General features: G+C 36.4%; 1 protein-coding gene and 2 non-coding genes across 4 annotated transcripts; 1 reads left to right on the forward strand and 2 right to left on the reverse strand.

The window, feature by feature from the left end:
* Positions 1-664: 664 nt before the first annotated feature.
* Positions 665-750, reverse strand: LOC133859036 (small nucleolar RNA snoR114). The gene has a single exon (XR_009898702.1). It is a non-coding gene; the product is annotated as a small nucleolar RNA snoR114 (small nucleolar RNA).
* A 5-nt stretch (positions 751-755) lies between these two features.
* Positions 756-826, reverse strand: TRNAG-GCC (transfer RNA glycine (anticodon GCC)). The gene has a single exon. It is a non-coding gene; the product is annotated as a tRNA-Gly (tRNA).
* A 5167-nt stretch (positions 827-5993) lies between these two features.
* On the forward strand, positions 5994-11901 carry LOC133882608 (uncharacterized). 2 transcript variants are annotated; one of them, XM_062321826.1, is made up of 5 exons: positions 5994-6366; positions 7518-7932; positions 9373-9935; positions 10051-10117; positions 10904-11901. In XM_062321826.1, the coding sequence occupies exons 2-5, from the start codon at positions 7554-7556 to the stop codon at positions 11356-11358; spliced, it is 1464 nt and encodes a 487-aa protein (XP_062177810.1). In that variant the 5' UTR covers positions 5994-6366; positions 7518-7553; the 3' UTR covers positions 11359-11901. The 2 variants fall into 2 exon arrangements, with proteins under 2 accessions (XP_062177810.1, XP_062177803.1); XM_062321819.1 differs by having other exon boundaries at positions 5995-6366; positions 7513-7932.
* The last annotated feature ends 602 nt before the right edge of the window (positions 11902-12503 follow it).

Consider the following 12503-nt stretch of genomic DNA (forward strand, 5'->3'; position numbering starts at 1 on the left):
TTCTGAGGCTCATTTTGATAGTTAAAACCCCGAATTTGACAGGTTTGCTAGTTTAGTATCCTTCCGTCAAAACGTGTTATAATTCGATACCCTTTTGTGAAGTTGTCCCTTTAGAATATAAACTAAAATATTAAATTTATCATTCTTTATCGGCTTAAGTTTTTTAGGATAAGTGGCGATTTAATACGTATAGTATCAAAGCAAAGGGCCCGAGTTTGAACCTTATCTCTATCAACGATTACTTCTAATTTTAATTAAATATTTCACGTGTTAAGCCTCATTTGTTAAAAGAAGTTTGAACTCACACGCGTGTAAGGAGAAATTAATGTTAAAATATAAATTAAATTTAATATTTTCTATCGACTTAAACTTTTAAGATAAACGATAATTTAACATATACGAATAGAAGAGTAGCCAACGGCGGAAATCTCATGCATGCATATATGTGTGAGTGGCAACATAGAGGCTTGAAAGGAATTCACATAAACCTTCATTAATCTAATGAATGAAAAGTTGAAAAGATTATCAAAAAAAAAAAAAAGGTGAAAAGGCGTTAAAGAGAAAATGCAAGGTTGATGAGATTAACTGTCTTGGCAAAAAAGAGATATTCCTACTGCCTATTGGTCGGAGGAGGACTCAACATTAATTTGTGGGCGCAAAAAGAGAGCTCAGAAGCGCGTGTTTTCATCTGAGGATCAGATGAAGGTGATGGACCCAACCATCACAGGAGCGCAGAACTCATCACAGCTCCTCGTTGCACCAGCCGGGAATCGAACCCGGGTCTGTACCGTGGCAGGGTACTATTCTACCACTAGACCACTGGTGCTTGGTGAGTGTTGTACCTGATATCTTTTATAAAACACGGGTTTATAAGAAATCTAAAATTCTTCTTCTATTCTACATAAATATGGGCTTGTTTAGCAAAAAACATAACAAAACAGAATAATGAGTTATTAGTTTTAGAATTAGTAAAAAGTGATGATGTAATATAAAATAAAAAGAATTTGTATAAAAAAGTGAAAAAAATTTGTATTGTAGTTAATTTTTTTATTTGAATAGTAATAAAAAATTATTAATGTGATATAAAAAGTGAGAATATTTTGATGTTGATGAATAGTAAAAAATATAAAAAAAATGAAGAAAAAAAAGTGCGTGAACAGTAACAGCATTATGCTGTTCTGTATTGTTGCTTGACAAACAAGCCTTATGATTCATTGCCTTCGTGCCTATCAAATACAGTTTTAAAACAAGATCGATCGTACGATATATGCATAAAAGTTATATTGTACTCGAATAATTAGATAGTAACCAATTAACCTCCATAATTGATTAAATGATTAAAAAAAAAAAAGTTGAGTTGTGGATTTAATTAGTTTAATGACTAATTTGTTAACCATACACTCTTTCCTTTTATTAATTATGAATTATTATGTTAATTTGTAAGGAAATTATAGTAAAAACTATAATCTCTCAAACATTTTCCAAATAGATAAGTGACATTTTATTCGCAATTGATTTATTAAAAGTGATACTTTATAAAGTTCTTAATTATAATTGCACAATAATATTTAATAATGGAATTTATGTGATGCCAATAAAGAATACCAATATGGTAAAACATCATTATCTTTTTTATTTTTTTGGTGTAGTAAAATATCATTATCTAAAATATAAATTGTTAGGGAAATATTTATCCCCTATAATTGGTTGGATCAGACCAGCCCCTTTGGGCTGGTCCCTGGGGTGAACTTTAAGTCTCAGACTTTGGGCCATGGCCGGACATCTCAGTCTTCATTTATTGGCACAATTAATTCAAGTCAGATATATATGTATCAAATGTATGCCTAGAATACTGTGCCTGACAGGGGGACAGGGGAAGTGACTAGATATTTATTATGACAAGGCTTTCTCTTCATAAAAGGGGGGACAAAAAAGGGAATGTGCACAGGTACGTGATATAAAAGGGAGTATCTAAGTTATTTTAACAGAGGGATCTATTATTCTTTCAAGCTCTCTCTCTCTTCTTTATACAGACACTTGACTGACTTGATCGTCGGAAGAGGCTTCGCCAGCCAATCCCCGGTGGGTGTTTGTTGTCTTGCAGTTCAGCACGTGGACGAGAAGACGGCTTTGATGATGCTACGTCATCGCGAAAAAATTGACATCAACATAAATCAACGAGCATAATTTGCCTTAGCTTTTGTTGTGCCCACCTCTAACTGCAGACACTTTGCGAGAACTGCCATTGTGTCCAGCTACATTATGCGTGCTCTCTATGGCATTTCAAGAGTCATTCTCGATCGCATTTATACCAACCAAATCACAATGTCGTTTCTTTTTTTTTTTTCTTCATGAGACAACTCATGGACTTGGTTCATAGTTGTTGTATCATCAGCAAAAGTTGATTTAGTAAAAGTTGATTTCGATCATCGTTTGTTGTGTTGATGTGGAGCCTTCTCCTCTTTCAATGTTTGTTTGTATAAAGGGAGAGGCGCCGTCCTGTTCTTATCCCCTTGTTGATACATCCATAGTCTTTTGGAAAGCTGATCACGTGACCTTCTTAAATTTGAAAGGACTCTTACTTTAACTTGCACAAATATGAGCTTTTGGATCTAGTGTGTCCCTTTCCACTTTCCAATGGATTCTATCCTCCAATATCTGGCTAGGGTTTGCATGTTGGGTTGGCATTGGCTCTTCTTGCTTGTCAGAGACCATCCCTCTTAATTTAGCTCTATTGTTTGATTTTTTCATGAATGATGGGAAGAGGCAAATGGCAATATTGGGCATAAGTATTCACAGCAGTCACTTTATAAGGGTACTGTTCTTTAAATTTATGAAAACTACCAAGAAAGTCATAAAAAGTCACCCACAACAGTCACCATATATTTTTCTATTCCTTGGGAATGCTATAATGCTACCCAATGCATTGGGTAGCACTATAGCTTTCCCATTCCTTTGATTATTCACAAAATTCATTTTCTCTCTCCCATTGTATCTTCAACGTCTCTCCCCTCTAGTTCTCAGCTCGGAAATGCTCGCTCTCTCTCTCTCTCTCCTCCCCAAATTTCTGATTTTCGCCTCATCGGCTTGCCAACTCAGGGACCATGGAACCACAGACGATAGAGTTGCTGCCTTGCCCTCCAAAACCTTAACCCTTATCTAGATCTCCAGCAAAAACCTCACCGTTGGTTTCTAGAGATCATCATCTTGCAGAAAAGAGAACCCCAGGCTTGCTTATCAGGTGGTCCACGTCGTCAACATCGAGAGGCAGGAGCCCTAGCCCTTTGAGTTGATGAGAAATGATTGAGGGGGGACTTTTAACCGTCCCCCCTCACCCCTTTTTGTATAAAAAATTCAATTTTATTCAAAAAGAAAAAACAAAACAATAAAAAAAAAAAATGCACTTTTTAAATAAAATTGAATTTTTTATACAAAATGGGGTGAGGGGGGATGGTTAAAGGTCCCCCTCTCAATCATTTCTTTGAGCTAATTAGGGGTTTCACGGATCGGAGGGTTTTTGGTGGGTGCGAGTTGATTAAGGTATTGGAGATTGAGTTTGGTCTTCCTCTTCGGTTGTGATCGCCATTGATGGGGATTTTGAGCTTTGATGACATATTTACATAGGTTGGCACTAGTTGGCCTTTTCAGTTTTTGGTCTTCCTCTTCGGTTATGATCTCCATTGATGGGGTTTTTGAGCAGTGATGGCAGATTTGCATAGGTTGGCACCGATTGGCCTTTTCTGTTTTTGGTCTGCCTCTTCAGTTGTGATCGCCATTAATGGGGTTTTTGAGCTCTAATGGCAGATTTGCATAGGTTGGCACTGGTTGGCCTTTTCCGTTTTTGGTATTCCTCTTCTGTTGTGATTGCCATTGATGGCGTTTTTGAGCTTTGATGGCAGATTTGCACCGATTGGCCTTTTATGTTTTGGACACTATTGGTTTGCTCAGTCACCCACTCTCTTTTCTTTTTCTTTTTCTTTTTTTTTTAATTGTTTAATTTTAAGGTATTATATGTAAATTTGAAACTTGAATTAAGATATTTGAGTCTTTTCACGAATTTGACTAACGGAACGAGGGTAAATGTACAAAAATAGTAGTTGCATTCTCTCTTTTGGTTGATGTGCCAGTTCATGGTGGCATGTTAACAATGACAAGTAGTTTATGGAGGAAAATGTAATTACCCCTTAAGATAAAGAGAAGTTATTGTGGAGCGTTTTTGTTTAGAGAAACAAAAAGTGGTTTTGTTCCCTACATTTAGAAAAAGTTGTTGGGTAGATGCTGGGAATGCTCTATTCGCTGTCTTCAAATGGCGATCATAATTTCGTGGTTAATTTTGGACGCCCATATTAGGTTGTTGGATTTCTCATACCATTAAGGAATTAATGATCTTCTTGTTCCTTATGAGGTGGCCTATCACTTAATAATTTTGACACGGAGCTCATGGCCTTGTTTTGGCCATCTGTCTTGTTTTAATGGCTTCCCGACAAAGGGTGTTTTGGAGTACATGACCATATATTAGCCAATTGCCCACTCTAGTATGGGTATATGGCCTATTGTCAACCAATTGTCTTGTATAATTTCTCCTTTGTGAGCTCGTGAGGGAGTAGCCGACGGGCTTTTTTTTTTTTTAAAAAAAAAAAAAAATTGTTAATGAAAAGGACATAATAATATTTGGACAAAATTTTCCTCAAATCTAGGTTGGAGGAAGTTCTTTCAACCTAATCTATAAAAATGACGTGTGTTTTTATATTTTCAGAGCATTCCTAATAGCCTCATCAAAATAGCTTTTTAGTTATTTTGATGAACCAATTTGATAAAAATACTAAAAAATCACTCACAACAGCCTCAGCATTTTAACCAAAAAGTTTTGATGAATGAAATTACTCATCAATTCTGATGAGTAATATTCACTCACCAATTTTGTTTCACCTTTCTCTCTCACATGATCGGCACACTTTTTTCCTTTTTTCTCTCATTTTCTTCTCCCATCTCCCATCTCTCTCACACGATAATGTCCTTATTTCATGGACATGAATGATTATTTGTAAAAAGATTAAAAAGATTAAATAGAGAAAGAATAAAGAAATATTATTTAAATGGAATAATGATAGTAAATAGTTAAAATGGTGAGGCTGCTGAGATAATTTTAAAAAAGTAGCTCACCTGAATAGAGAAAAGTGATTTTTAGCTACTTTGATGAGTACAATTTGATGAGGCTACTAGGAATGCTCTGAGAAGTACATGCTTTTTTTAATTGTAAGGACAAAGTTTGATGAAATTTTATTAAAAATACATTTTTCTTCAAACTTTGTCATTGCAATTAAAAAAAAGCATGTTGTTGGAAATAATTTCCATTCAGACCGGCTCATCTAAAGAATCATGAGCCTTTAGGTCAATACTGTCCCAAGGAGAATCGACGGCTGAAAAGCCGAGACTGCCAGACTCCCGAGTAGTCCTATCCCGGAAAATAAACACTAAGTAGTCATCCCTGTAAAGGCTATTCTCGAGAATACGCGATATGAGATATATTCTGATTAAGTCCCAATAATGCAAACATCCCAAGATCGAGAGTCAGCTCATTTAGCCAAAGCTCGAGACAAGCATGTCTTGGGAATTTAGGTCCAATAAATCCAGTAACAGTCCTATTCCCAGTAGAATTGGGATAAGACTCCAAGTCTAAATTTGATCCTTGAAGATTTGGGATCACCCCGAAGATTCGGATCAGATCCTACGTCTATTAAGGAATTGGAGTCCAAATAGAACTTTGATTACATTCCTAAGTCAACGAGGAGTAGAAAACCTAATCTAGGTTGATCTTTACCTCTTTACCTATAAATAGACCTATACCTTAAATATAAACAACAAATTGAATATTTTATGCATCGAGCGAGTGACACCCAAGAAGGGTCTCAATATTATAGGGAAGCATGACCATACAAAGAGATGTATGTCATTTTTATTGAGTACTTAGCTTGAAAGAAATCTTTGTTTGTAATATTTTGTGACTTTTGTCTATCAGTTTTTATAAAAATTCCAGGTACAATTTACAAAAAATTTCGATATATTTATTTGCTTTCTCGTTTCCGACGCCGATACAGGGTCTCGCTTCCATTCCGCTCTCTCTTACTTCACTTCTCTTTCCGCGAATCGGACCATTCTCTTTCGTTAACCCTAACCAGCTTGTTCACTCTCTCGTGGATTTCCGATTCCTGTCTTCGAAATTTTGTTTTCCCGAAACAGCAAACTAATTTCCTGTCGCTCTCCTGTTCAACCTTACGCTTCCGCAGGTGACGAGGCAATTTATAGTAATCGGAAACCCTAAGTTTCTCTTCGAGCTGTGAATCTGAGGAACACTGTTGGTGTCAGGTGATGCTTCAAATCTTGTTCTTCTTCTTGTTTTTAACTTGCATATATCATGTTTGAAATATTTGATGGGAATGAGAATTAATCAATGTTTTAGGTTTAGGTAATTAGAATGTGGGTATGTATGTGGCGGTTTTAGCATTTTTCGTTGTTAAGCAGGCCGTAGATCACACTGAGCTTGTTGTGGTGTATCCGAGCTTTTCGCAGTTTTTGGAGCGATACTGGAATCGTTTTTGTTTGATATCATTCGCTGAGAATATACTAAAGAAAGGAAATTGTAATCCAAGAGTTCTACAAAATGCTCTTCATGGAAAAAAAAGAAAAGAAAAGTGAATGAACATGCATTTTTAACGTGTAGAAGCATATCCATTTGGGTGAATAGTGAATTGAAGGAACTTGTGCCTGTTGTTTGAAATCTAGGGTTGGTTTGGTCGTCCGTGTAAATTGCATGGATCTGTTTGGTTCACATAGGATTTGAACGGATGGATGTTTCAATTATAAAGACCACTTGAAGAAAATTGAGGCTAGGGGGATCAATTTAATGATTTCGTAATATGCTGCCATTTCAAGATTCTATTACTGCCAAGTATGTGAATGGGTGCGATTTCAAAATATGGCATATTCATGATGATTACTTCTTAAAGATGCTCTATAAGTTACTTATCAAAAAGATGCTCTATAAGTTAACTGGGGTAATTTAATTAGCTATTGGGATGCCTAATGGGTCCTTAGTTATTAGTATGCCTTGTCTAATCTAGAAACTATGTTTAAGGAGAGGAGCAGGACTTTTGTGTCTGCACACGTGAAATAATATTAGAATTCCAGGAAGTTCCATATTATCTTTTTGTGAATGCATTTTGAATTTGAGGGTGCATAATTATGATTGGTTGACAGTGACTGCACTTATCTTCCGGTGCCTTATAGTTGATTATTTAGGAGAAAGTTGCTTATTTAGTGTTTGCTGATTAATATGAGTCAATGTGTAAAGTAATTTTACCATTTGAGTTCATGCTTTAATTGTCCATTCTTTATGAAGTATAAATCAGAACCAGGAAGGTTTAGAGTCTTCAAAATGGCGTTGTATTTTTGAAATATTTTAGGTTGTTGTGCTTTGTTAGTAGCTAATGATATCCAAATGGCATTGAGCAGCTCAGAAGCCGCAGCCAATTGTTAACTGAAAAAAATATATCATGGAGATTGATATTTCAGATGAAAGTAATAGAAGCTCACCAAGTACAGAGGAAAATGGTTCTCATCTTAGGCTGGTTCAACCTGATGAGTCTGGTGATGGTTTGCCATATGCTCCTGAAAATTGGCCTAATCCAGGTGACATCTGGACTTGGAGGGTGGGGAAGAGAGTTGCCAGTACTGGACACTATTTGGATAGGTACCTGTATCTTCCAAGCAGCCTTTGCCATTCCGATTACTCCTCGCGTAAGAAAAATGGTTTTGCCAGCAAACTTTCTGTTGAACGATATATCCGAACAGCATTCCCTGGTGCTGACATTAATGCATTTTTTGCCTCATTTAGCTGGAAGATCCCGGCAGAGAAATCGGCATTATCAAATGGTCAGCCATTATTAACTATTTTAAAAAAAATCTTTTCCACTTATATTGTTTGTGTAAACTTGAGATTTCTGGTTTAAACTTGTCATATGTATAGATTATCTTTTGCATTTTCCCCTGAACAAATATTGTCATAAGTACATTCTTCTATGTCATGGAACAATTTAGTGGTTCATATCTTATTAGTATTGCTTTATTTATTTATTTACTTTTTTTATTTTTTTATAACCGGGTGGTTCGGGTTATCTGGGGTCACCCCGACTTGATCCCTGAGACGCTGTGCAAAGAGCCCCTTTCACAAGGGTCGGGTAAAGCTTGGGCTTTTGCCCGCAAGCATGGCTCCAAGAAATTGTTTGTACTCAAGGGGGGGTCAAACCTTAGACTTAGGCCTGATGCTTCATGAGACATTAAGGCTAAGTGACTTACCACTGAGCCAACCCCTTGCAGTTAGTGTTTTTGATTTTATGAACTGGGATCCATTAGTTAACACTGGTTTCTGAAGATAAACGTGATCCATGGGTTCTCTATCAACCAATTTCTTTAGGCGACAAATACTTGACACTGAATTCATGAGATCACCGCCCTAAAGCGAAGGATTGAACTGGTGGTGTCAATTTCTTCTTAATTGAAATTTAAAGGCCATCAAGCTACTCTTCAAAATTCCAATAAAGTTTGTTTTTCCCCATTATTCCTTATGACTATAAGCTTGTTTGGGATTGTGTTAAAGAGCTTAAAAAGTACTTTTAGTATCTAAAAAGTTGTGCCAAACAAAAAGCTTCAAGAGTACTTCTTTGACTTTTTTACTCTAAAAAGGGCAAAACGTACTTTTGGCAAAAACTTAAAAATGAAGCTTTTGCTAAAAAGCTCATGCTCTATATTGATTAACTTAACACTTTCTTTAGTTTAGGTTATTGTGAACATCAACTTTAGTGAATAGTTGAGTGGGGCAAGTACTCAGAAAGCTATGCTATCAATTCACTATACATTTGCATATCTGTACAACGTCAATGAACTGTCAGATTTTCAATAGTGTTCATGGAGCTCTTTTTAACGAATTAGATAGCAAATATGATAGTGCAGATATCTTCACCTGTATTGTCTGACTGCCTTATTGCTTGTTTTTGGTCTAGCACAGTTGCAAAGTCTTCTTAACATTGATATTGAAGCTTCATTTAGACTCTTTAATGATTAAGCATACTGTTAACTATGTTCTTTCAGACATAGGCCTAGTATTATTTTTTTATATATTATGTGGTTTTAAATGCTTTGTTACCTGTAATTATTTAAGGCTACTTCAGTTCTCATCAGTATATACGCTGTAATGTTGAGACTGCATATCTAGAATGATGCCGAATGCTCTGAGTCATATCATTGCAAATTTGTATGTCTAGGTTTCATGCTTGTCATCCTTTTTTCTTGTCCAACAATGTTGCTCTGTTACAGGTAGGAGGCGCAGTTTATTTACTTTACCTCTTGAAGAGATAGCAGAATACGATGTGTCTGATTCCCAGACTGACATAGGGGGTTGTAAGGCTGGAAATAAGATGTGCAGCAGCATCTCGGAACAAGTAGACAACCCACCTTTAGCAGACATGCCCTGTGATCTTTGCTGCAGTGAACCTCGGTTCTGCCATTTTTGTTGTTGCATCTTATGTAGCAAGACTTTAAATTCAGACTATGGAGGCTACAGTTACATCAAATGTGAAGCAGTGGTGGATGAGGGTTATATATGTGGGCATATTGCTCACATAGACTGTGCTCTTCGGTGTTACATGGCTGGGACAGTAGGAGGAAGCATTGGGTTGGACGCTGAGTACTATTGCCGTCGTTGTGATGGAAGAACAGATCTGGTTTCACATGCTACAAGGCTTTTACAAACATGTGAATCTATTGATTCTTGGGATGAGATAGAGAAGATTTTAAGTGTTGGTGTCTGTATTTTGCGGGGTTCACAGAAAACAACTGCAAAGTGGTTACTGAATCGCTTCGAATTGGCCATTGCAAAGGTAAAATTGATATCTAGTTGCTGAAGTTTTAGCTTTCTTCCTTTTACAGAAGTTATCCTGGCCCTCTTTCAGGGTGTGTAAAATCAGCAGTCTGACCGTTTGATATTTACATTAGCTTAAAAGTGGGACATCTCCTGAAGATATCTGGAAAGTAGAAGACAATGTCTCGGCTATATCCTCAGGTAATTTTCCACTTTAGATATTTCAAATTAATCATCAAACTTTACCAATTAACTTAACATTGGTTGCCTCACTGTTGAGTCGTTGACTTTGTATCAAGGTTTTCATTTGGGCACATTATCATACAAGTATAAGAAATGGACATGGGAGGTTTTTCCAAATTGTTTTTAATTAAACAGGTCCACTTGCGTTTCACCACTGTTGAATCTTTAGAAAGCCATCTTTGGCAGTGCTGGAATTTGTTGAATCATAAATGCAGACATGTACCTCTCTCTCAACCTAAAACAAAGGATGTGGAGAGTTCTTGTAACAACCCAGGAAAAGCGCTAGTCACAGTTGCGCTATAACCCCAAAAGGACTAGTCATAGAGCTTTTTCTATAATCACTTATAAAGTCCACTTTCATCTAGTAAGTAAGCAATGTGAGACTTAGCACCCATGGATGTCCTTATAAGCCACACACTTTATGTGGACTACTCATCTTCCTAATATGGGATCGGGGTGTTACAAACTCCTCCTTAAAACCCTTGATGTCCCAATCAGGGCCACATCATAGAGTGCTCTAGTATCACAGTGTTACAACCTAGCTCTGAAGCACCAATGAGTGTCTTTATAAACCACTTACTTTATGTGGACTATACATCTTTTTAATATGGGACTTGAGTATTACAATTCTATTCGATTTTGCTTTGAATCAAGTCACTTCACACTGTGACATTGTTAATATAGCTACGGATGTTTGTTAAACAATTCTTTCTCTCTCTGAGCCTGGATACTGTTTACAAGCAGGTGCCTTTGATCATGGAAATGCTGCTCTAGGAGTTACGAATGGCCAAGACCCTTTGGATATCAGAACAAGCTCAGAGCACACTTTATCCATAGCCTTTGACCCTAGGTTGGAGTCTCTAAAGCTTGAGAATGAGATTGACCATGTTCTGCTAGCACTGCAAAAATCACAGGAGTCTGAATATAAAATGGCAGTGGAAATGCTTTATGCACAGAAGAATTATCTTCTTAATTTGTATCAGCAACTCGAGAAAGAGCGGTCTGATTTGAAGTCTGAACTGGCACATCGCACATCATCAGCAGACTCGTATACCTTTCTGGATACTGTCTTGAGTAGAGTAAATCAGATAAAACAGGAACTCATGAAACTCAAGGATATGGAAAAAGTAGCAAACGGTTTCGGAAAGACATCTAAAGGAATCCTGAAAGAACACTTCGGTTTGGAAACTGAAAACTAAATCCTTAAAACCATACAGTTTAAATTTGACACCTGTTCATCAAAGATTGGTCTTGAGCTGTATTCATTCTTTGAACTGATCACCTGCATATTTGGAGAGCATACATTCTGTGATAATTCTGGAGCATCTATGGCAGAATCTGGTTGTGCGGCAATGAAAATTGGGTCCAGCGCATCAAAGGGATGGAAATTTTGTCCTAAAGGACCAGCAACCCTAATCCTGCATTAGAATGTTGTGGATCAGCGGAAAAACGGTGGAAGAATTGCCGGAGGGATTATGGAAAGATTTATTGTGGCATATTAAAGGATAACTTAGATTTATTTTTTTTTAAAAAAAAATCAATCGATATCAATCCTTTTGGCCGTGTTGGGATTTCTTAAAACTTTTTTTTCTTCTTACGTTGAGCTGGTCACTGTTTTTCGCAGGTAAACAGCCTGTGGTGCTGATTGTAGGCATGAGAATGGGTTGCGACTCTGCTTCCATGGTGTACATTGTTTTGAGGAATGGCTTCCTGGTTTTTATGAGCAATTCACCCATTTGACACTTTTTGAAGGAAGTAAAAAAAACGACTTACCCCTTTGTCATGTTGGTGTTTTGGTTGGAAAAATGTTTTGACGAGATATAAAGATAAGAGTGGTACTTCTTGCACACTGTATATTTATTTTATTTTATTTTATTTTAAGGATAAAAAAAAAAAAAATTCTGGACACTACACAAAGTGTGCAAAAAGTATTACTCTAAAGATATAAGTAGTTTTGAATTTTAGTGTATATACAGAGTGTGCAAAAAGTATTATTTTAAAAAAGTAGTTTTGTGCTAAAAATTGTTTGTTAATATTTTTTTAATTTTTTTTTTAGTAAGAGAGATATCAACCACACCCTTGTCAGCATCTATTTCGTAGGTCGTATTCGTAATAGCCGGTCTGAGAAGACAACATTTGCAATTAATTGTAGCATATTTTGGGATTTGATTCCCGTACTTTTCATAAAAGATTATTTTCCAAAATGCATGGCTTTTTCACTGAAGAACTATTTGTTTTGGAGTAAATTCCACTCAAATGAGCTGTCGATATTATAACTACCATTAGATTTTGTAAGCCAAGACAGTTTTCCTCTATAGTTTATTAGACGTGTCTTTAGAGCATG

Source organism: Alnus glutinosa, chromosome 1 (genome assembly GCF_958979055.1).
Source record: "Alnus glutinosa chromosome 1, dhAlnGlut1.1, whole genome shotgun sequence".
Classification (NCBI taxonomy): Eukaryota; Viridiplantae; Streptophyta; class Magnoliopsida; order Fagales; family Betulaceae; genus Alnus; species Alnus glutinosa.

Bases quoted from the DNA above. Each gene is read 5' to 3' on its own strand.
- LOC133882608 (XM_062321826.1), top strand. From the start codon at position 7,554: ATGGAGATTGATATTTCAGATGAAAGTAATAGAAGCTCACCAAGTACA. The intron at 9,936-10,050 runs GTAAAATTGATA...TATTTACATTAG, and splicing joins TCGAATTGGCCATTGCAAAG to CTTAAAAGTGGGACATCTCC. The intron at 10,118-10,903 runs GTAATTTTCCAC...GTTTACAAGCAG, and splicing joins TGTCTCGGCTATATCCTCAG to GTGCCTTTGATCATGGAAAT.